This window comes from Aspergillus affinis (assembly GCF_023601865.1).
Source record: "Aspergillus affinis strain CMG 70 chromosome Unknown NODE_8_length_531634_cov_87_933514, whole genome shotgun sequence".
Lineage (NCBI taxonomy): Eukaryota > Fungi > Ascomycota > Eurotiomycetes > Eurotiales > Aspergillaceae > Aspergillus > Aspergillus affinis.
Window position 1 is genome coordinate 144234 of NW_026515789.1, and position 20842 is coordinate 165075.

The 20842-nt window shown below is 49.0% G+C and overlaps 8 protein-coding genes across 8 annotated transcripts; 3 read left to right on the plus strand and 5 right to left on the minus strand.

Annotated features, from left to right (window-relative positions):
* Positions 1 to 1004: 1004 nt before the first annotated feature.
* On the minus strand, positions 1005 to 2093 carry KD926_011032 (formate/nitrite transporter family protein; the record flags this gene model as incomplete). Its single annotated transcript, XM_053096009.1, has 4 exons — positions 1005 to 1162; positions 1225 to 1581; positions 1650 to 1770; positions 1821 to 2093. The coding sequence occupies 4 exons, from the start codon at positions 2091 to 2093 to the stop codon at positions 1005 to 1007; spliced, it is 909 nt and encodes a 302-aa protein (XP_052959840.1).
* Positions 2094 to 3943: 1850 nt separating this feature from the next.
* KD926_011033 (bZIP transcription factor) lies at positions 3944 to 5659 on the plus strand (the record flags this gene model as incomplete). Its single annotated transcript, XM_053096011.1, has 3 exons — positions 3944 to 4231; positions 4353 to 5508; positions 5559 to 5659. The coding sequence occupies 3 exons, from the start codon at positions 3944 to 3946 to the stop codon at positions 5657 to 5659; spliced, it is 1545 nt and encodes a 514-aa protein (XP_052959841.1).
* A 1009-nt stretch (positions 5660 to 6668) lies between these two features.
* On the plus strand, positions 6669 to 7601 carry KD926_011034 (tyrosine-protein phosphatase; the record flags this gene model as incomplete). The annotated part of the gene is made up of 3 exons (XM_053096012.1): positions 6669 to 7055; positions 7139 to 7387; positions 7551 to 7601. 3 exons carry the CDS (start codon positions 6669 to 6671, stop codon positions 7599 to 7601), a joined length of 687 nt encoding a protein of 228 aa, XP_052959842.1.
* Positions 7602 to 8310: 709 nt separating this feature from the next.
* Positions 8311 to 10330, minus strand: KD926_011035 (uncharacterized protein; the record flags this gene model as incomplete). The annotated part of the gene is made up of 3 exons (XM_053096013.1): positions 8311 to 8915; positions 8993 to 10205; positions 10286 to 10330. 3 exons carry the CDS (start codon positions 10328 to 10330, stop codon positions 8311 to 8313), a joined length of 1863 nt encoding a protein of 620 aa, XP_052959843.1.
* A 1049-nt stretch (positions 10331 to 11379) lies between these two features.
* On the minus strand, positions 11380 to 13413 carry KD926_011036 (putative MFS lactose permease; the record flags this gene model as incomplete). The annotated part of the gene is made up of 6 exons (XM_053096014.1): positions 11380 to 11649; positions 11740 to 12167; positions 12271 to 12493; positions 12610 to 12929; positions 12990 to 13203; positions 13276 to 13413. The coding sequence occupies 6 exons, from the start codon at positions 13411 to 13413 to the stop codon at positions 11380 to 11382; spliced, it is 1593 nt and encodes a 530-aa protein (XP_052959844.1).
* A 1292-nt stretch (positions 13414 to 14705) lies between these two features.
* KD926_011037 (uncharacterized protein) lies at positions 14706 to 15251 on the minus strand (the record flags this gene model as incomplete). The annotated part of the gene is made up of 1 exon (XM_053096015.1): positions 14706 to 15251. The coding sequence occupies one exon, from the start codon at positions 15249 to 15251 to the stop codon at positions 14706 to 14708; it is 546 nt and encodes a 181-aa protein (XP_052959845.1).
* Positions 15252 to 15962: 711 nt separating this feature from the next.
* Positions 15963 to 17157, plus strand: KD926_011038 (uncharacterized protein; the record flags this gene model as incomplete). Its single annotated transcript, XM_053096016.1, has 2 exons — positions 15963 to 16914; positions 16994 to 17157. The coding sequence occupies 2 exons, from the start codon at positions 15963 to 15965 to the stop codon at positions 17155 to 17157; spliced, it is 1116 nt and encodes a 371-aa protein (XP_052959846.1).
* Positions 17158 to 17644: 487 nt separating this feature from the next.
* Positions 17645 to 19323, minus strand: KD926_011039 (uncharacterized protein; the record flags this gene model as incomplete). The annotated part of the gene is made up of 4 exons (XM_053096017.1): positions 17645 to 18238; positions 18321 to 18434; positions 18540 to 19082; positions 19177 to 19323. The coding sequence occupies 4 exons, from the start codon at positions 19321 to 19323 to the stop codon at positions 17645 to 17647; spliced, it is 1398 nt and encodes a 465-aa protein (XP_052959847.1).
* Between the last annotated feature and the right edge of the window lie 1519 nt (positions 19324 to 20842).

Consider the following 20842-nt stretch of genomic DNA (forward strand, 5'->3'; position numbering starts at 1 on the left):
GAGAGCTAAATTATTTAAAATGTTCAGGTTTCCAGCCTTCGAATTGTTCTCGGAATGTCATCCACAGGTTATGATCAAGAATGGTATTTGTGAATTGTATATTTATCGCATAGATATTGAAGTCCTGTTTTGTGGCTGTATTCAAATCGATTTTCTAATCTTCATCTCCGCTTGATGAGGACTGCGGCGGTTCAGACATGATAATACTAGTATACAGGAATGTAACAAGGTATAAGGGATAGATAGAAAGGAAAAAGGGACAGTATAGAGGTAAGTAAGGAAGAGAAAGTGCTAAAAATAGGGAAGACAGGGGGAGAGAGGGGGGAAACAGATAAAACGTAAAAAAACAAGAGAAAAATAAGAAAAAGTAAGCAACAGTTGTCAAGGATTGAGGTTTTTGGTGTTTTTTGGACGTATTTATAGACCTTCGGGCTCTATAAATGATGATTAGCAAGATAGTGCACTTCTAGGCGATAGTTGTTCAATAGTTTTGAGGCTGTTGAATGTCCGTTCGAGCTTCGAATTGTCACAATCTTCTCCTTCAACTGATATAGGGCAATAGCTAGGCGATCATGGAAAACAGCTTCTTAGGGCTGTTGACTCAGTTTCGAGCTTCGCAGTTGCGTATATCCTGATCTGTACGTCTACTGATCAGTGTCGGTTGACTTGGTCATTACCCTAAGCAGATATCCTATCGATTCAACTGAATATAGGTATATGCTCGGTGGGTAAAAGTGAAGTGTCATTCTAAACTACAATCTGCCTAGCTATTTATAGTTCCACTTGTTTACACCTATGCATTCCTGATCCCTTGGTATGCCATTTGGAATGGTAAGCCAGGTCTAGGTCAAGCAAGGTGCGGTGCGGTATGTGGATTAGGTCAAGATACTCCACCTCTCTGGTCTGGTTGATAATATCGTTCCAACAACTATCAAGGTGTTTGGAATATTGGAATATAAACAAAAGTCGGCTTGCATGATCTACTAATCTTCAGAAACATTCAGCTACCGGACCTCCCCACTACTACTCGCTCCAGAGGCCTCTAGATCTTCTTTCCCTCTTGGAGCGTAGCTGCTCGCTTCAGACTTATCCTGTCCCCTCCGAAGCCCAGTGAGAGTGATAGCCTGGTCGTTGAGCAGGTACATATACCAGCAATACGTCGCTGACTCTCGCATTAGCATATCTATCATCCATCCAAGACGAGACGGAAAGTAGATTACTCACCAACAAATAAGCCACCACCGATAATGTTCCCTAATAAGGTCGGAATTATCCCTTTCCAGATATAAAGTCCCACATTCAACTCGGGAGCTTTCAGCCAGATTGCCATCGGGATGAATGTCATGTTTGCGACAACGTGATCGAATCCCAACGACACGAAGGCGAAAATGGGCAGCCAGATTCCGATAATCTTCGATGATAGTTCTCGTCCCTGGAGGCCGAGGAAACAGCCTAGACAGACCAGCCAGTTGCAGCCGATGCCGCGGAGGAAGATCATGTGGAAATCTGGGGTGAGTTGCTTTTTGTTGGCCATGGTGATGACTTGGGATTTATAGGGCTCGGCGGAGAAGACGTTTCCGTCTGCGTTTAGGATGGTGTCAGTATGCGATGGAGTAAGTTAGGATTGATACAGAGGGCAAGATACATACAGCCGAAGATGATGGCCACGACAAATAACGAACCAGCGAGGTTTCCCCAGAAAGTGACGAACCAATGTAGAAGCATTTTAGGCCAGGAGAGTCGGCGTTGTAGAGCGGCTACGGTGGTATACTGTAGCCGATTAGCGATGATCACGACATGAATTGGGCTGTGAAGCGAACCATGAACGATCCCGTGCATAGATCCGCTCCTGTCAAGACGATTATGACGAGCCCGTACGGGAAGACTAGTGCCCCGATGGTCCGGATAAGTCCCGGGGCATTCTCCTGGTACCACGAGGCAGTGTTGGTGCTCAACACTGTGCCGCATGCGAAAGCCAGTAGACATCCGGCTGAGAAGGCACTGAAAAACACTTTATCGAGGCGCATATTACCTTTGGTGGCTCCTGCGCGGGAGACCAGCTCGGCCACTTCCGCGGGAGTGTAGGCGTTCATGGTTCTTGGAGTAAGTTAGCAGTGACAATAGACGACAGAAGAGACGAACGCAGGGGTGAGCCAGGAAGAAAAGGATATTAATTATATGAGGTGCCAATCTCCGTGATGAGATAATAGACGACGATATACTCAACTTTAACCGCCAAGATCTCGACAATGATCGCCAAGCGCCCCAGGGTGGCCAATCAGCAAGGGAGCCTGCTTATCGCGGATCGACAGACATTCCTTTAGCTCCAGGAATGGGCGAGTCATCGCGTCTGCTGTTATCGTGGAGACTCTGTCCGCGGAAGTCCTTCAACCTGGGCAGTCAGCATCCAATGCCGAGCCAGGGATAAGGGCCTGACGGTGGGATTATTGTCTAGGGGTGGTACTGCAGCATGCTAGTTCATGCTGTATCTCTCTACAGAGTAGATCCAGGCCGATCACTTTTAAGATTGGGAATATTGGGCGGAGCGCTGAAGTCATAATCTTATATCACATGCGGTCGATCTATGTATTATCTGTACCCCATCACGCAGATGGCGTTGTCGGTGAGAGCTTGTCCTGAATATGCCTGAACGAACCGCTGGGTGGTTCATCATTTGAGTCATGTTCGAAGGCTGTTGTGACGACGTACTCTGTACATTGCCCTGGTAAAGCCACGGGGTAGGCGTTATTCTTAAAAGGAAGGACATGAGCCCTGACCCTGACCTGCTGCCCCTTACTCGCGAGGGAAATTGTGCCGACTGCCGCAGCCGCTGGAAACAAGTTGATCGGACCCTACAGGGTTGGAAAGCAAACATTAATGCGACAGCTAATACTCGTTCGAGAAAGAAGGAAGGGGAAATCTGACCGCTGTTAAAATTGCCAGCAATACTTCCGACGTTTATAGGTAAGCCTCTACGTCATGTGTAGGACAGCCAAGCCGTTCGGCATGCCGATGTGTGGTATCCCCCCGGCGATAAATAAGCTGGAATTGATCATCGGTCGGAGGGCTCAAACTATTGATCGCCATATGAATCGTCACACCAAATTGGCTTCCAATACTACGTAGTCAGACACTGAATCCACCTCCGTCGCCGACTGGTCCTGGAGTGCTGATCTGGTTCATCTTGGCAGCATGCACGACCCTACTATGAATGGGGCGAGTACGTTTAGATAACTCTCTTTCATCTCGAACTAAATCAAGCATAGGTTGAATGTGTCGGCCTAATGATCGCTCTACATCACCATACTACCCACCTGCTTGATTTGTCTCGTTCGTCGGTCATCAGGTTGAACCGAACGCTTCTAAGTCAACGCGACAACACACCCACAAAGTTTAGTCCATATTTTATACTGACATCGATATACCATAATCTAATATTTGCAGAGGGGTCTCCGTCATCACTTGGCAAAAGTGGCTGTATGTGGTCTCGCACTCTGTGGAAGGGATGTTTTATCCCGAGCGCCGAGATCTATAAAAGACATCTCCACCGAGAGCTAAAACGTCGCTATAAGACAGAGCGAAGTGAGTTTTATTTATTTTTATTTATTTTTTTCAGAAAAAAACTATTGATGTTTTCTCTTTGCGATATAATCGTCTCTAAGATGGCATGGTCTACTTATGTGCCTACGAGCGAGTTAGAAGACTGTAGACTTACTACCCTCTAATTCTCCAGAAAGACAGGATGTTTTGCTTAAAAAGTCAGAGCAGCAACATCCCATGTCTAACGACCTCAAAAATAAAGCAGAATAGATAAGAGGAGGCCCGTGGCGTGCTATGGCAAAAGAATTGACCAATCTGCGCACAGCCGAGGATGATTATCTGATCAGATCGGATGAGCCGAGGGATCTTTTGGCGCTGGCCTGACATCTTATATGCCCCCACCATGGATCAGTTCTTTCCCCCCGCCGGTGATATTCTCATCTTATATTTTTGTTTGTCTCTCTGCAAAGTTGCTCGGTTTTGCTTAACCAAGGTGATCGCCGAATATCCTAGCTTAGCTAACATGGCCGATCATGATCTGGCAAAGACCCTGTCGGCGCGTTATTATGTGCCAGGTCGCATTTTGTCGACTCTCGAGGCCCAAGCTGGGCAGGATTCGAGATTAGAGAGTATAAGCCATGAAACCTTTGCTTCCACTCGATCGGCACCTACAGTCGCTGCCACTAATCGCGTGAGTAAGCGTGGGAGGCCGAGGATGTCACCTCCGAGAACAGAGGCACCCTCTCAAGTATGTACGTCCTTTCCGCCTGAAAGAGGAAACAATGAATCAATTAGACGCTAACAATAATAAGGACCGTCGTACGCAAGTTCGACACGCACAACGAACATACCGACAGAAAAAAGAGACAATGTTCCGAGACATGAAGAACCGGGTCTCCGAGCTGCAAGAAACCGTTGATCGAATATCTGCCTCCCTCTCCGACTTCCACGACATGGCAATCCAATCGGACTTGCACGTCACTCATCCATACCTCTTTGACAGGCTTAACGAGACGATCGCTCAGGTTCAACATGGACCCGAGACAGGAGACCACAATTGGACCCACACCGAGCACATTCAACACCAAAAAAACCACCAATTCTATCCTACCGCCGCGACAACTGGCGGAATCGACCCATTCACCTTCGGCTACATGATCAGCCCCGACGAGCAACAAGACCACAGACCTCGTCACTCAACAATATCCCACGACAGGCAGCGCCCCGTCCGATTCACCCACTCCCTTTACTCCTACCAATTACGACAGATCGAAAAGCCCCTATCTGGCAGCGCCACTCACACGCACAGTTTCCACGAGACCGACTTCTCAAGACGCTTACAGCGTTATTGTCTCGAATACACCTGGCGCATCTTCATCGACCCCAATGCCAACCCGCAGGAGTTCTACCGGGTGTTCCGACTCGTCCCTTGCATTCGGTATAGCGAGAAAATGCGCCCTTATCTACAGTGTCTTGTTCGGTCGGGATCTCACGAGTCGTTAGACATTGCCGCCGCGCCGTTCTACTGCATCGGGGGCGCGGGCACGCATTATCCCCGAAAGCTCAACGGGGAGCCAGTTTACCCTGAGAATATGCGACTCCCGAGGAGGATATTGAGCATATTACCGTATTCGGGAGCGAAGGATGATAAGGTCGACGCGTCGACTGATGATAGAGATGCTTTGCTGAGGGCACTGGGACTACATGGTATATGGCTGGACTGTCATGATGTTCAGGGATACTTAGAAGAGAAGGGGTTGGCGCTGGACGGTCCTTCGTGCGTCTATGCGTCTGGTTCGGGTGTCGCTACTGAAACATCCCAGCCTGTAGTCGATTTTTCCGTGATGGATGTGGATGCACAAAGCGAGAATGCGGTTCCTCCTAAGAAATTTCATGCCCGTGGTGATGAACATTCGGGGAAATCAAGCACCAGTGATTTCACGTTGAACGTGGAAGAATTCTTTCGCTGTGAGTACATCTACAGAATCGTATACGGGCATACATGCTAATATGGCTAGTGCTTCTGAAAAACATGATCATCCTAGGCCGGGCCCCAGGTTTCCGACTGACCGACGTGGAAACGGCTTTCAAATCGACTGTCAAACTGTCGTCTAAATAAGGTTTCGTCACTTATGATTACTGCAATGTAAATGTTTAATATAAAGTGCCCTATCTCTCTTCATGCACGTCATCTCTTCCTCGGAGCATGTGCTCAGGCTCTTCGCCTAAGTAAAAACCTACCTAGGAACAAGTAATAACACCTGATTTTCCATGGAACTAGGCTTTCCCGACTCCTGGTAAATGCCTCATCGCCCAAGGTTCAGGGTTTACTAATCCCGAAAAGTCAAATAATGCCGGGAGACTCTTCCCCAGTACTTTAATTGACTCTGCCCGCCGAATGATTGACAGAAAACCTCTAGTGCTCTTCTTCCCTTCATGCACCCCCGAGTCTTTAATAAAACAAAGAATATCTAGAAAAAAACAAAACCATCCTCCTATCTCCACATAGACAGCCATCCGGTCGATATACGCCTCTCCGACTCCTCCAAGAACCTCACACAGACTATTTTCGACTCTCGCCGATTCAACTACAATTTCTCAGAAATATAGATTTACCTCCAACAATATGGAACCTCTAGCGCTCCTCCGCGAAGTCGCTTTCTTCTGGGGCTGTTTTTTTCTAGTTTCGATGCTTTTTCTTCTATATTGAGTTTACCTGCGTGCTGGGAAGGGATGGTGTTTAATAATTTTTTTCAGAGGGATTCGAGGATTATGTTTGTGCGATTCAGTATAGGGAATAGAAGATGAGGGGATGTATTTACTTCTTGGCAGTAACTATGAGCAGGGGTCCGACCCTGTTGGTATATGAGTTAAACGATAGACTCGGGATCCCGGGTTCATATCCTACCTAAATAGACCGTTAAGTGTCTTACATGCGAGTATGTGGCGTACCAAACCGGTTCCTGACAGGACTTTGCTCGGGTTATGCTCTGTGACGTGTTTCGGGATACTATGAGTGTTTTACGATATTATATCTCTATATATCAGCCGAGATTCATTGCTCATGAACACAAGCCCTGCGATAACAACCCACACTCAAGATAGCTTCTCCCCAGTCCAAGCATACCATGAAACCAACCTTCTCTTCCAAGCCAGACCTCCTCTCTCACAAACTCCTCGACCTTCCACCCCCTTCACCATCCCGCCTCGTCAACGTCCCCGGTGTGCATAATCTACGCGACCTTGGCGGTCTACCAACCCGTTATGGTCGCATGAAGCGAGGAAAGGTTTTCCGTAGCGCACAGTTAGGCAACATCACGCCCGATGGAACAGCCATTCTACGAAATCTAGGCATCAAGACGGTCTTTGATCTCCGCTCGACAGGGGAGAGCGAGTTTCTTGACCCCTCGTTACGTGTGAAAGAGGTAGACGGAATACGAACGGTAGCGGTACCTGTGTTTGCTCGATCCGGTAGCTCACGATCTAGGATGCAAAGCTATGCAATGGGGGAGTTTGTATGCTTCATCCATCCTCTCCTCTCCTTGCTCATTATACATTCCAAAGCCGCAGTAGAGTTATAACAGCTAAATGACTGCAGGGCTTTCGAAAGGAATACCGCGACATCCTAACCTCCGGTGGTTCTGCATTCCGTCCGGTTTTGCTACATCTCCGTGATAATGGCTCCTCCGGCTGTCTATTCCACTGTACTCTGGGACGAGATAGGACTGGGATCCTAGCGGCCGTGATACTTGCGCTTATAGGCGTGGACGATGCGACGATTGAGCTGGATTACTGTTTGTCGGACCAGGGCTTGGCGGATTGGAGTCCTACTTTGAAGGGAATATTGGTGAGAAAGGTGCCGGGGTTGTTTGGGGCTTGGGAATTGGATAATATTCTCAGTGTTAGGTAAGTACTCATATGTCCCCTTTCTATTTTCTTTTTCGGCGTCTGAGCACCGGGGCGGAGCCGTTTTCTGAAACTCGGTCTGTGAGTATGACTGACTGATCTAGGGGGTCGAGGTTAGGAGATACATTGCAGTTCATGAGGCGCAGGTATGGTAGCGTCGAGGGGCATGTCAGGAGTTGTTGTGGGTTAGATGAGGGAGATATAGAAGCTATCAGGGGGAATCTTCTCGAGGAAGGGTGGAATTCTCGTTTAAGTGGTAACTAGGTTGTAACGTATTAATAAGCTTCTCTTCGATTCAAGACAATAGTACACCGCGTACAAAGTTTCGTATTTTCAATGATTCGATCTATGAGTTTTTGTTCTATAGTCATGGTGACTCCTGTTCTTTGCTCAGATTGTCTGTTTCTCTACTCTCCCATGATTTTCATTCTCTTCGCAAATGGTGTGGAATCCCCGGGCTTTGGTTGACTGGAAATGGTGGATGAAGAAAAGCGAGAATGCTTGGGGTGGAACAAAAGGAACATTGGTTAAACAGTCCTGTCCAGCCGGATTCCTCATGTATGCTTGATATACCTCTCCTATTCTGCTGTTGTTCATGCTTTTCTTTTGATTCGTTCTATATAAGGAGTCTTTTGGTGGACCACTCAGCGTGTCTACTCGCAACGCTAAACCCTGACAGCTATAGGCCTGGAGATTATGTTCAGCAGCAGAAAGAAAGAAGATATGATTCGTGTGTTTATTTCTATGAGTTGATGCTAGAAGAGAATAACGAGGCCGTACATGTTACAATCGACCAGAGCGAACCCCTAACACCTCCATCTCCATACCACAGAACCACAAAACCAACAGTAAAACCTAAGCAAATCACCACTTCGTCCGATTCTCGTCTAGCGGCTCATCCCTCCCCAGACACACCACAGCCCTCGACACCACCGTACCCGGCCGATCATTCAACGCGCAGCTCGTCCACGAATCCACAAAAACCCTCTTCAGCACCGGCCTGATCATCAACACCGGAGTTCTCCCGTTCAACATACCCTCCGGATAATCCCGTCTCGTAAACCAATGCGGTCTCATCGTATCCTCGGCCTCCTTATACCCCAACTCCAGACATTCCTCGCGCCCCGTGATCTGCCCGTCAAAGGGCCCTAATGTGGCAATATTGTCGGTGAACAAGAAGTAGCTCTCCTGTGTGTACATCCAGATGGCGATCTCGGCGGCCTCGCGGAAAATTTGCAGGAGGCGCTTGAAGCGGGTTTCGCTTTTTTTGGGGTCATCCAGTGGACGTAAGAGGGGGTGTATGGCGCTGGATGAGCCGAGAAGAGAGGTAATGAGGCGTTCGAGAGCTTGTTTTCGGAGTGTACGACTCTGTGCTCCGATCGAGATGTCGTGGCATTGGTCCCAGATGTCGAAGCCGTTGAGAAGCTGGGTCATTTCCATTCGGATTCGTTGTGCCTTGACTCGGCTCGCTGTGTTGTGGTTAGATATGATAACAACATTGTTTTCTCGGGTGTTAATGTTATTTGATGGGATTCGGGGAACGTACCTCTCATCAGCTTCTGCCAGATGTTATAAAAGTCTCTGCCAAATGTGGTTGGCACGCTGCTGACCTTCGTGTCCTCTGCTTTGACAAGATAATAGAACGGGTCCTGGATTATTTTCTCGTAGAGACATTTACTGATTAGACATTCCACCAGCAGAACCGAGAGCTCTGGTGGGTGGGGGCGCTTTCTCTTTGGTACATTGAGCGGTGGGACATCATGAGAGCTTGTTACCGCTTCAGAGGAGCTCGATGGTGGGCTCGATGGTGGGGTATTAGATGTGCTGGCTGCAGGTGCATCTGAAGAGTTCGACACCGGGCCCTCCGGGTGATTCTCAGAGGAGGTATTGATAGCACTCGCAGCTTTAACATCTGTAGGGCTTTCTACCTTGGGCTCCTGAGGCTTAGCCGTCACTTCATCAAGAGCGTTCTCGTTTGAACCATCTAGAACGCTATCCGACTTGACATCGGCGATATCATCTGTCGAATTATCTGGAAGAACCTCCGGCGGAGAATCAGGAGTCATGTTCATCTGAAGAAGTGGATTCTCTTGTTCCTTGCCGTCAGAATCATTCATCACCGGAGTGTGTGGAGAACCCGGCATCGAAACCTCAGGTCTATCTTTCTTCGGCGAAAGGCCCTCTATCAAACTATTCCAATCCCGATACGAACAATAACTCCCCAAGCGATCCATAATCAACTTCCTTTCCTGTTCAGATAGAGCTTCCTCACTATCAACCCCATCCCCAAGCTCAGCGGCATACTCAGATGCCCATTCCCTGATCTGGGTCTCATATCTGCCCAACAGCGGTTCGATTTCCGCGTCACCTAAAGGTTTCCACCGCCGAACGCCGCAGTAAGGCGGGATCAGCGACCCGTTAATCCACATACATCCTTCGTATTTAGGATGTTGGGGTTGCGAAAATGCTTTTAGTCCAGCTACTTTCTCTTCTTTGGGTGTTTCTCCTCTTTTGTCTTCTATATTCGCTTGGTCTTCGCCCTCGCGTTGAGTTTTCATCTCCTCGTCCTCTTTGGTATCATTCGGTTGATTGTTGACTGGAATTTGTACCTCGATACCTAACGAGGGTGACTGCTTTGATACCTGTGTTCGGCGCTTGGATCGGCCAGCAGGGCGACCTCTTCTTCCTCTTTGGTCCACATGAGGCGTTTTCTTTTCCGGTGGTGAGAGAATCTTTTGGATACGTGGAGAGCGTCTTATCTATTTTCGCGGATAGTAGTTAGCGTAATCACTCAAGGCATCCAAGATTGTAGGTAGAACATCTTCTGTAGCCATCATACCTTCATCTCCTCTAATCTGGAATTCTTTCCCCTGACTCTCGCCATGATGCGTCGTAGGTAATAAACTAACACAATATAGCTTCTGTGGATCAGACCATCGTAGCTTAGAGTTCTGATAAACACCTTAAACGCAAGATTGGAATCATACACAAGTAACAAGGGATTAGGAAAGGAAAGCAGTATCTCGCACCTGGCAAAGATAGGCAACATCAATATCCTACCATAACAAAGAACCGCGAACATTTCCTTGTCTCCGATGCAAACAATCAAATCCTCTCTTCTGAATCAGACTTTGAAACAAAACAGTTGAGGCTTCTTTGTGGTGGAGTGGCACCGCCGGATGCGGTTGGTCAGTCAGCTAGGTAGCATCCGGCGGATAGGTACTTGCTCTAGGTACATACTTCTGCTCCCATAATTACATCATATTAATGAGGATTACTATCTATAACAAAAACCTCGCTAATTTACTCTGTGTTTTCATTCTTCTCCGACACCTCTCGTCGACATGAGCGGGGCACAAAAAGATCAAAGGAGGACAGAAGGGGTGGCACCAAAAAAGGCTTGGCAGGAACCAAATCATCCCTTCCTTCGACAAAGTCTCGCTCAAAGAGATCATTTGGCTACATTTCGGGATCCTTGCTTAGTCGGAAAGGTTATGTTGCTAGTGGTTGAATGTTATATTTCAGGTTCTGTTTCATTCCTTTGTAGAAGCTACAAAAACTCTTGGGTAGAGAGTGTTTTTAAAACCTGGTCACAAAAAAGCAGCATCATCTACTATCATGGACTCAAAGGAAAGTAATAGCTAATCAGCCATAAAATACTTTGAGTTGAAACAACAGTTCAAGAAAAGAAACAATATGGTATTATAAGATAATAAGATCAGGTGCAGGCTTATCCAAAAAGTAACCACCCTCCTCTCTCTTCATTTCGTCATCATCAAGTCCAGTGATCCACCAAGCCCTAACCATCCCTCCCTCTCCAGCCTAAGTATGCCTAAACATCTGTGATAAAAACCCCTAAGCCTTAAGAAAACCAAGTCGAACATCCCCCCTGACCCCATTCTCCCCTCCTTCTAAACCTAAGCAAAAGACAGATCAGGGCACTTCCTTCGTAATCTCTGCCGCCTCACCCCCAGCGACAAAGACCTCGTCTTTCTGCAACGAGGCCTTCTTGGGACTCGTAGCCTGGAAGATAGACGTCAACTCCTCAAGAGTGCGCTTGCTCGTCTCAACGAACAGGAAGTAGATGACCAGGAACTCCAACGTGTCCCAGAAGATAAACAGGAAGTAGTATTTCCAGCCGGCGCCGGAGAAGGCGATGCCAGTGACGAAGGTATTGTAGAAGGAGGCGATGTTGACGAAGAACTAGTTTCTTTGTTAGCATATGAAATTATTTGTTTCAAGCACAATGTGTTATTGCGTAGAATAGGAGGGGGAAAGGAAGATGACACTCACATTATTCATACCCATTCCCTTAGCTCGACTCTCATAGCGCAGACACTCGACAGGATACATAGCCTGGTTAGGCGTCCAACCGGCCGAGTACACGAACCCGAAGATGAAGATCATAGCAATCTGAGCACGAGCCGTGATGCCGGATTTAGCGGTCGGTTCGCCGTCAGGGCCGTCAATCACGTTGGTGGCGTTCAGGGCTGTCACAATGGAGAACAGAACGACGATGATGGCGGTCGAGATGAGCAGTTGCGGACGACGACCAACGCGGTCAGTTACCAGGGCACCGGCCACGGCACCGATGAACTGCACCACGTTCTGCAGGCCTTGGAGCAGGAGCCGCGTGCTGTTGTTTTCGATACCGGCGCCGCGGAGCATTTGCGGGTAGTAGTAGGATACGGGCCCGTTGCCGGACCATTGGCCGAAGAAAGCTGTTGGGTTGGTCTTTTGTTAGTATTACTGGAAAGATGTACTGTTCATGCTGGCTCGTGGTAATGCTAAAGACAATAGAAGGAAAATGAGAGGATAACTAACCCATGAAAATCACCAACATCGATCTATATCTCGTCTCGCGGCTGTTGAACAACTCGCGGTAATCCCACCATCGCTTATCGGAACCCGTCTTGGAGATATCCTCAATCATCTCGCGATACTCCAGCTGCACGATCGGGGCATTTCGGTCCCCATCGCCGTGGTATTCAGCCAGGACCTTGAGCGCCGCTTCGTGCTTGTCCTGCGAGATGAGCCAACGGGGCGACTGGCAAGCATAACTAGTCAGCAACACCTTCCTAGCATCCACCTGAGGGGTGAAAGAAAAAAAAAAAGGAAGAGAACTCATCTAACCTCCGGGATCGTAAAACAGAATAACAATACACAACCAGAGAATATCATCTGCAGCCAAATCGGGATACGCCAACTCATGTCACCCGCGATGTCGCTAGTCCGCCACGGGATGAACGTCCCCGGAATGCCACCACCGAACCACAGCACGTTGTAAAGACCCGTCATAGCACCACGGTAGGCCGGATGCGCGATCTCGGAGACATAGGCCGGTCCGGCAGTAGCGGAAGTAGCGACACCGAAACCGAGGATGAAGCGGCCGGCCATGAAGCCGCCCAAGTTGTGGCAGGAGGCTTGGACGACGGTGCCGATGATGATGAAGATGGCACCGATGGCCATTCCGACACGACGGCCTTTCTTGGTCAGTACAGAGAGTATGAGAGGGCTTTGAAGCAAGAAAAGTATAACCATACCTCGGAAATCAGTAAACGGACCGGCCGTGAACGAACCGACGATGTTGCCAATCGTGTAGATCGCATACACGATACCCGTGGACGGGGTACCCTCGTCTGGATCAAATCCGAAGTACGATCGGTATTGCTCGTAACTGTTGATCGAGCCCATGAGCGAGCCATCGTATCCGTTGATGCATGAGTTGAGCATGGCGACGAGGATGCACCAGTAGAGCTGTCATTATTCAAGTTAGATCACCTTTTTGATGTATACCACCATTACCGGAACGAGTTCAAGATAACGCACCTTCACCATACTCTTACTCCACAGGCTGGGTTTCTGTTGCAGGGTGGCTACCGCCAAAGCGGCATTGTTGACGCCACGCACCTCGGCATCGCCGGTCTTGTCGAGGTGCGCTATGGTGGTATCCAGCTTGTCGGCCATATTGCAGGATATAATAAAATCAAAATAAATTCAGTTGACCGAGACAGAAAAAAACGGAAGAGATCAGATACAAAACGCTGGATGGAACCCTGATTTATATGAATTGAACCCTTTCCTCGAAGGGGGCAAAAGATCGAAAGCGATAATTGAGACTAAAAAAAATTTAAAAAAAAATAGAAAGATCAAACCGCCAACCCCGGACGACCAAAAAAAGAAAGGAAACCGGGAAAACTAGGCCTAAAAAATCAAACGATGTGACCGGGCTATAAGAGATGCACTATACGTGGATAATTGCAGGATCTGGCCCTGTCTTGTTCCTCCCCGCGACAAGGAGGCGTCGGTCCGTACCGAATCGGGTAAGGATGAAGTCCGGGGAAAAACCAGCCAGACTCGAGGATTGCGACAGGGTTCCCTACCTGACCTGTCCGACAACGGGCCTGATCTGAGTGGTCTGGAAATTCTGGATCATCTTGTGATATTGCTTTGCCTCTTAGCTCGTAAAATCCATCCCTCTGGTGCCTCGGGGTGAGCTGACTTCTGTCCGAGTTGGCAAGTGAGTAACATGCCGTACGTGCTGCTAGCAGTGAGATGTAGCAACTACTAATTCCCCATGGGCTAATTCACGCTAAATCTAACCTACTTACTTTTTTTCCGTGTTCAACTTAGTCGGCTGACGGCCCGATGTGCCGTGGCCGACTGAACTACGACGCTGCTGGCTCAGTGTCAATATTCCTTGTTAAGCGAAGCAGACTGGAGGCCCTAGTCTGCGCATGGGCAATTCTGGGGTTATTGGGGTACGGCACTACGGAGTTGGTCGGTCCTATCCAGTCCGGCTGGTAACGGGCCTTGGGAATAGTTGTCTATCGGCACGAACAGTCCGACAAGCCATGTGTTCGTGGTGTTGACGCCCAAAGGGTTCATAATACGCCCCATGCAGGTCCACCGCGCGTGGCTTGATATCTCGGCATTAATATATCTCGGTGAGAGAAAAATGATCGGGATGGTGAGACCTGGGGAGACAGAGACTCGAGGACATGGAGGTCTGGAGACATGGAGAACTGGAGACCTAGAGATCTGGGGAGGCCGGAGATTGCAGGATTTCTAGCAAGCCCAAAAAGTCCCGCATATATCCAATTTCCATTCATTTCCACATAATGTACATACACATATCATAAACAATCAGTAACGTATACATCAATAAAATACACAAGCCGAACAGACAGACAGACCGACGCCCCATCCCATCCCATCCCATCCCTTGCCCTACCCAACTCGATCAACCCAACCAATCCCTATACCCCCAATCCCATAGCCATCTTCTCCTCGCCACTAACATGCAAACTCAAAGTATACTCCCTGCCCCCGATCAACTCCGACTCGCCCCTCGGATCACCCGCCAACGCCACCCTCGTGCCGCCCGCATACGGCAGGCCAAACCACAACGGCTCGCCCTGGCGGTCCGCACCCTCCCAATGCGTCGCATGGCACGACATGCTACTGCCCACCAGCAACGGATTGAATCCGTTGCACACGGCGTCCGGGATATGCAGGACCTCGTCGAGCCGAATGACCCGGGGCGTCGGGTCGTTGGCGCTCCTACACGTCGTCAGCTGCACGGTCCCCACGCCCGCGACGTGGAGCTCCTCGTGCGGGTTGAACCGGTTGTTTTTCAAAGACACCGACACCGGGCGGTAGGTGGTGAAGTGCTCGGCATCACGCGCGTAGTGGCAGTTGCCCGAGACTACCATCCAGTCCTGGCAGAGGCGCGTTGTCGGGTGCGTTTGTTTGGTGCGTTTGCGAGGGTCGGCGCTTGTGGGGGAAGGGGAGCGGGCGTGCATTGTTTCGGTTTGACGGATTGTATATAGAGGTAGGGAGGTAGATGGAGGAAGAGGAGGACGTAATTGAAGAGGAATTGGTGGAAGAAGAAGAATAATAAGGTAGGATGCAAAATTGATGAGATGAAGCTGTGCGATGAAGGCTGGATGCGGTTGGCCCGGCAGTACATTGCGTCTGGAAAGCGGTGTAGACGCTGATCAGTCTTCACCGCTTCCGGATCTGGGGTAATGACACGTGACACTTTACTGAAATGAGCGCGTTTGATTGGTCAAATTAGGGTTGGCTCTTGGTTGTCCATTGAGCAGAGAATACCATATAAATGGGATTTAGGGACATGGGATAATGGTTCCTATCTTATCTCATTTTTGACCTATAAGCAAGGGAAACCTAGGAGTTCCCTAGATGATCACTGTAATGAATATGGCTATGGAGGGGTCAGCAAACAATTCACTGCTGTGTGCTCAGTTACGCTCAGTTACGCTCACTCTCAGTTACGCTCATGCTCAGTTACGCTTACTCTCACTTACGCTCATTCTCAGTTACGCTCAGCTATGCGGAATCAGTACCAACGTTAGGCTTTTTTTTTTTTTTTTTTTACCAAGAAGTGACCCTCCCTCTCTTCTCTTCCTCCTTCATCTCCAACCGATCAACCTTGATTGTCTTTCCTTCTCTTCAACTCCTTTGTCTGAGAGTATCCTCCATTACTACTCAACATGGCGGCCGATGAGAACCTCGAGCTCGCTCTGCAGATCCTCCAAGAGGATCTTGAGGAGCTTGAGACTCGACAGAAGGGAAAACAACGAGCCGGACAACCAACCGACCTGGAGCTCGCAATCACCACCATGAGAGAGGATATCCTCGCGCTCCAAACATGCATCCAGGATCGTGCCATGGCTGTTAGCACGAGCGCTGCAATCGTCTCCGATCAACATCTCCTGCAGTCTCTTCGGCAGGAAGAGGCGGTCGCTGAGCGTGATCATGGGTATGCGAACGCGCTGCAGAATGATCAACCCCATACTTTGATGATTTCAAACGCCAACTCGGCACACGAAGGCGATTTTGACGACTCGATATCCACCGTCATGGAAGATCTAATAGACAAACTGGCCCTGACCAACAAGCCGGATAACGGCGAGGGTTCCTCCCGCTTGGTATCGCCCTCACATGCCCGAATCCCCTGTGTGTCTTGCCTGGAGTTTTTCGACAGAGCTGAGCTCTTCATGAATCCCTGCGGAGAGTGCCTCTGTCACGATTGCACACGCGAACTATTCCTCGGCTCTATCAGAGACGAAGAACTGTATCCACCACGCTGCTGCGGTCGAATCATTACCCCCGAGACCGCCCTCCTAGTACTAGACTATCGCGAGCTGTACCAGTTCAGCCAAAGGGCCATTGAGTACTCAGCCAAGGATCGAGTGTACTGTGCGGAGCCGACTTGTTCCAAATTCATCCCCCCTGGCGCCATCGTGGCTGACTACGGCACTTGTCTGGGATGCCATCGACGTACGCATCTTCCTTGCCGTTCGCTGGAACATCCCTCAGTCGACTGCCCGATGGACCAGTCCCTTCAGGATGTTCTTGCGCTGGCTGAGACCGAGGACTGGAGACGATGCTCGAACTGTCGGGCCATGGTCGAGCTCAAGCATGGCTGTAATCACATTACATGTCGGTATGTCAACATAACTAACCCCGTCCCACCTGACCAAGAAGTAGAGCAAACCACTGAACCCATTAAATCTTATAGGTGCGGTCACGATTTCTGCTACGTTTGTGGTCAAGAATGGAAAACATGCGAGTGCCCACAATGGCAAGAAAGAAGGTTGTATGACATTGCCCACGAGGCGGTTGCCAACGAGGTGGCGCCGAATGCAAACGCTGTGGTTCGTCAAAATGCGTTCAATCGGATAGTGGGAGAACTGAGACACCATGAGGATGTGGGTTGTGAGCACCATAGAGGATCTCAGTGGAGGTGGCGAGATCGTGGCAGCCTGCAATGCGAAGTGTGCAATCATGTACTGCCGGAGTATATCTTCGTCTGTCGGAACTGCCGTATGAGGGCTTGTTATCGGTGCCGGAGACATCGTTTGAGATGATGGAAGCAGGCTCATTGCATGTCGAGATATTTCAGATGTTTCAAATTCCTGAAAGGTTAGAAGCCTGGCAGTTTAGTCTTTATTCAACAATTGCTTTGGCAAAACCTCGTTACGCACCACAACATGTAGCCCCCAACAGGATAGGCGTTGTAAGTAATTCGATCATGGCAAATATCTAGCCTCAATCCTCAATCTACTAGGAGAGAGCTATACACTCCTCCAACAAAATTCCCTCATATACAGCAATCAACAGTCCATAATCTATAAATATGTACAAAAAGAAACGACACCCCCCGTCTATATCACAAGAAACTTTCCCTCTTCCCCTCCCTCTCCTTACTCCTCACAATCGTCTCCCTCACCACCGTGATCCCCCTTCTACCATCCCCATCTCCATCCCCATCCTCCTCACTCAACCTCTCCCACTCCCTCCCCAACCCCAGTGTCGACCCTCTCTTCCTCTTCTCCCCCTCCCCGCTAACTCTACCCCCAGCCTGACTCTGCATTCCAGTTTGCGCCTGCGCCTGCACCTGAGTCAGACTCTGCCTCTTCCCCTGAAACCCCCCCAACATGCCCCCCTCATCCTCCACTCCATGTGGATCATCCACCGTCGCATTCCACTGCGTATCTGGAATGGACAACGGATGCCGAAACCGTTTCTTGCGACTCTGCATCGTCGACGTATGATCGTTAATAACTTTCCCGTCGCCCTCCGAGAGCTGATACGACTGCGACCCTCCGCCACCATACCCATACGTGTCCGTGATGTACCAGCCCGCTCGACGTGCCATGCGTCGGAATAGAGGGTAGATCATGGGTGCGTTGCCGATTATGACGGCGACGAAGGTTTCGCGGCAGGCCCAGCTGCCGGCTTGTGAGGCGCCGTTGGCTCCGGCCTGTGAGTTTTGAGAAAAGTCGGGTTAGTTTGATTGCTATATAGATGTGTTTGTTGGATGAGGGGAGGGGATGGTGGTATACCGTGACGATCAACACGCATCGTAAGATTCCTGCCGCCATGACGAAGATTCCGCCACTGAAGAGAACGAGAAGTTCGAGTTTCTCGCGCCAGGGGAGACGCGCTTTGAATAACATCTAGTTTGTTTGGATTCCTCGATTAGAGCTAGAACTGGAGGTAATATATTCGCCTTCATCCAGGAGACAAGTATAGAAAACCAGATAGCAGCTCGCAGAACATACCGGCGTAGGAATCGAAATCAAATAAACATCCGTCGCAACATTCAACGTAACCGTCACATAAACATCAATATGCGAAACCGCCGGCTGACAATAATTCCCCGGATCGGGATAAATCTGCCAATTCTTGCTTATAGGATGACATCCAAACAAGATGGAGCAGATGACCGCGATATAAGTCGCAGCGATGAAGAGGTATGCGAGACGGATTCGGATAGTCATATTGACGAGGCCGGCTCTGTTATCATCCTGGTGTATCAGCATTGCAAAATAGCGAAGGTATGCTTGAGGAAAAAGGGCAGTGCAATAATTGGCATACGTCACTCGGGAAAAGAACATCGCCATACAGGTCTTCAACAACCATAGTAACGTCGTGTAGAGACTCCAGCCCACGACCTGCGTCTTGCTACCGCCGACTCGTAGCCGATATTCCTCCGAGGCTGGATCGAGGGTCATGCGTTGGTGATCTGTCATGGAGTTGTTGGCGAGGCCTTGCCACCAGGCACCGACGCAGTAGGCAGCGGCGGTTTCGAAGCTGTAGACTATCTAACATATGACTTTATCAGTAGGGCTAAAACAAATATAATATACATCTGAAAATATATATTGAAGTTGGCGAAGGAAAAAACTGCAAACTCACCCCAGCCACCGGCATCAAATAATCATCGAATTGGAAGTTTTTCAACCCGACAGTGAGATAACGGGCAATGACGCGCACGACGATCGTGACAATGGCAAGTCCTAACAGCGTAAAAGCCTCTATCGTGAAGTCATCGGTGGCAGCCATATCGTCGATTCCCTTTTCACAGATTCAAGTATATCAAATCAAATCATTGAAAATAATCTGAACTCAAACCCAAGCACAAAACATAGATCAATGTCTTAGCAATCATGACATGACCCAATCGGCGGCCCAAAAAGGAAAAGAAAAGGAAGAGAAGAAGAAAAAAAGAATAAAACCAGCGAAGGAAAGAAGACGGAAAAGGACGTGGGGGATTTATAACCCGCCTTGGTAGTCTGTAAATTGTGATGCATCAACTAGTCTGTTTATCTATCTCAAGAGATATACAAGATACATAAAACCAACCCGGTCGACCGGATATGCCGGAGTGTCCTCCCGTCGAGGATCAATTTGCATTCTGCAGTCTGCACACTAGGTCTTCAAGTGCAATCCCTACGCGACCGTTTAATGCCAATCACACGCCAAGTGACAGGAATAGCAATCACAGTTACTAAAAGCAATAGTACTCCGTAGAACCATCCCCACTTCTCCTGTCAGGTCAAGACAGACAGGCAACCCTCGGAAACCAAGCACAACGAACAGGAACCAGTTCCGAAGAGTTCAAGCAGTCAAGCTAGACTACTACACGGCAGTTAGCACGGAAGTTGATGAACCAGTCCCCACTGCACCGGCAGTCGGGACGCCGGTACCTACTCCGTAAGGATCCATATTCCATATCCATCACCCATGCCGTTGGGACTGGGTCGCTGTCGTTGAAATTGCGAATGCCGACAGGGCCAAGAAAGCCTATCCTAATAGTCTGTGATTAGATTATTAAAACTAAATACTAAATAGTGACTGCGGTTCCATTTGTTCCCCTGAAGAAAAAAGGACGTGATAGGGCTCGTCCGTCATCACTGCAGGAGGGAGAACGATCGGCATGCTTGGTCGAAGTGGCTGGATTATAGTGGAGACTGGAGAAATGTCAGGCTTCCGAACTGCCGATTTTTTCCTCTTCCGGGAGAAAAGAAAAAAGCTCGCTTAGAAGGCAACGAACTTGCTGTCAAGGGGTTGATGCGTCGCAAGCACGTCGCAAGTATGCAGGAGTCGAGCAGTCATGATTGACGGGCAAGGAATAAGAAAAGATACACCTACCACGTAATCAGCAATAACATGCATCACATTGTCCGCTCATCACCTGTCACCTCAAAACCATGGAGTGTACGATACGAAGTACGTAGTACAGCGAGTATACTTCACGAATACTAAACATACTCAACCCGAGAAATATCAAATAACCTCCGAGCAAACCATGGATCACCCCGAAAGCTCAGCTGTCAAACCAAACGGTCCGACAAGCCGACACAATCACTTGAATCCACCTTCGCTCTCCACATCTGAAAGTTGAAAGTTGAAACACAGAACCAAACCCAAAGTACAGCCCCGAGGCCCTCCCAAACGCTCAGTCGCGATATGTCGGCGGAGTATGGGAGCCGAACCCGGAACCCCCGACCCAGTCCAATCTCCACAAGTTTGATAATTGGCTTGCTATTACATATTAATAATGGATGCAAATATTATTGCC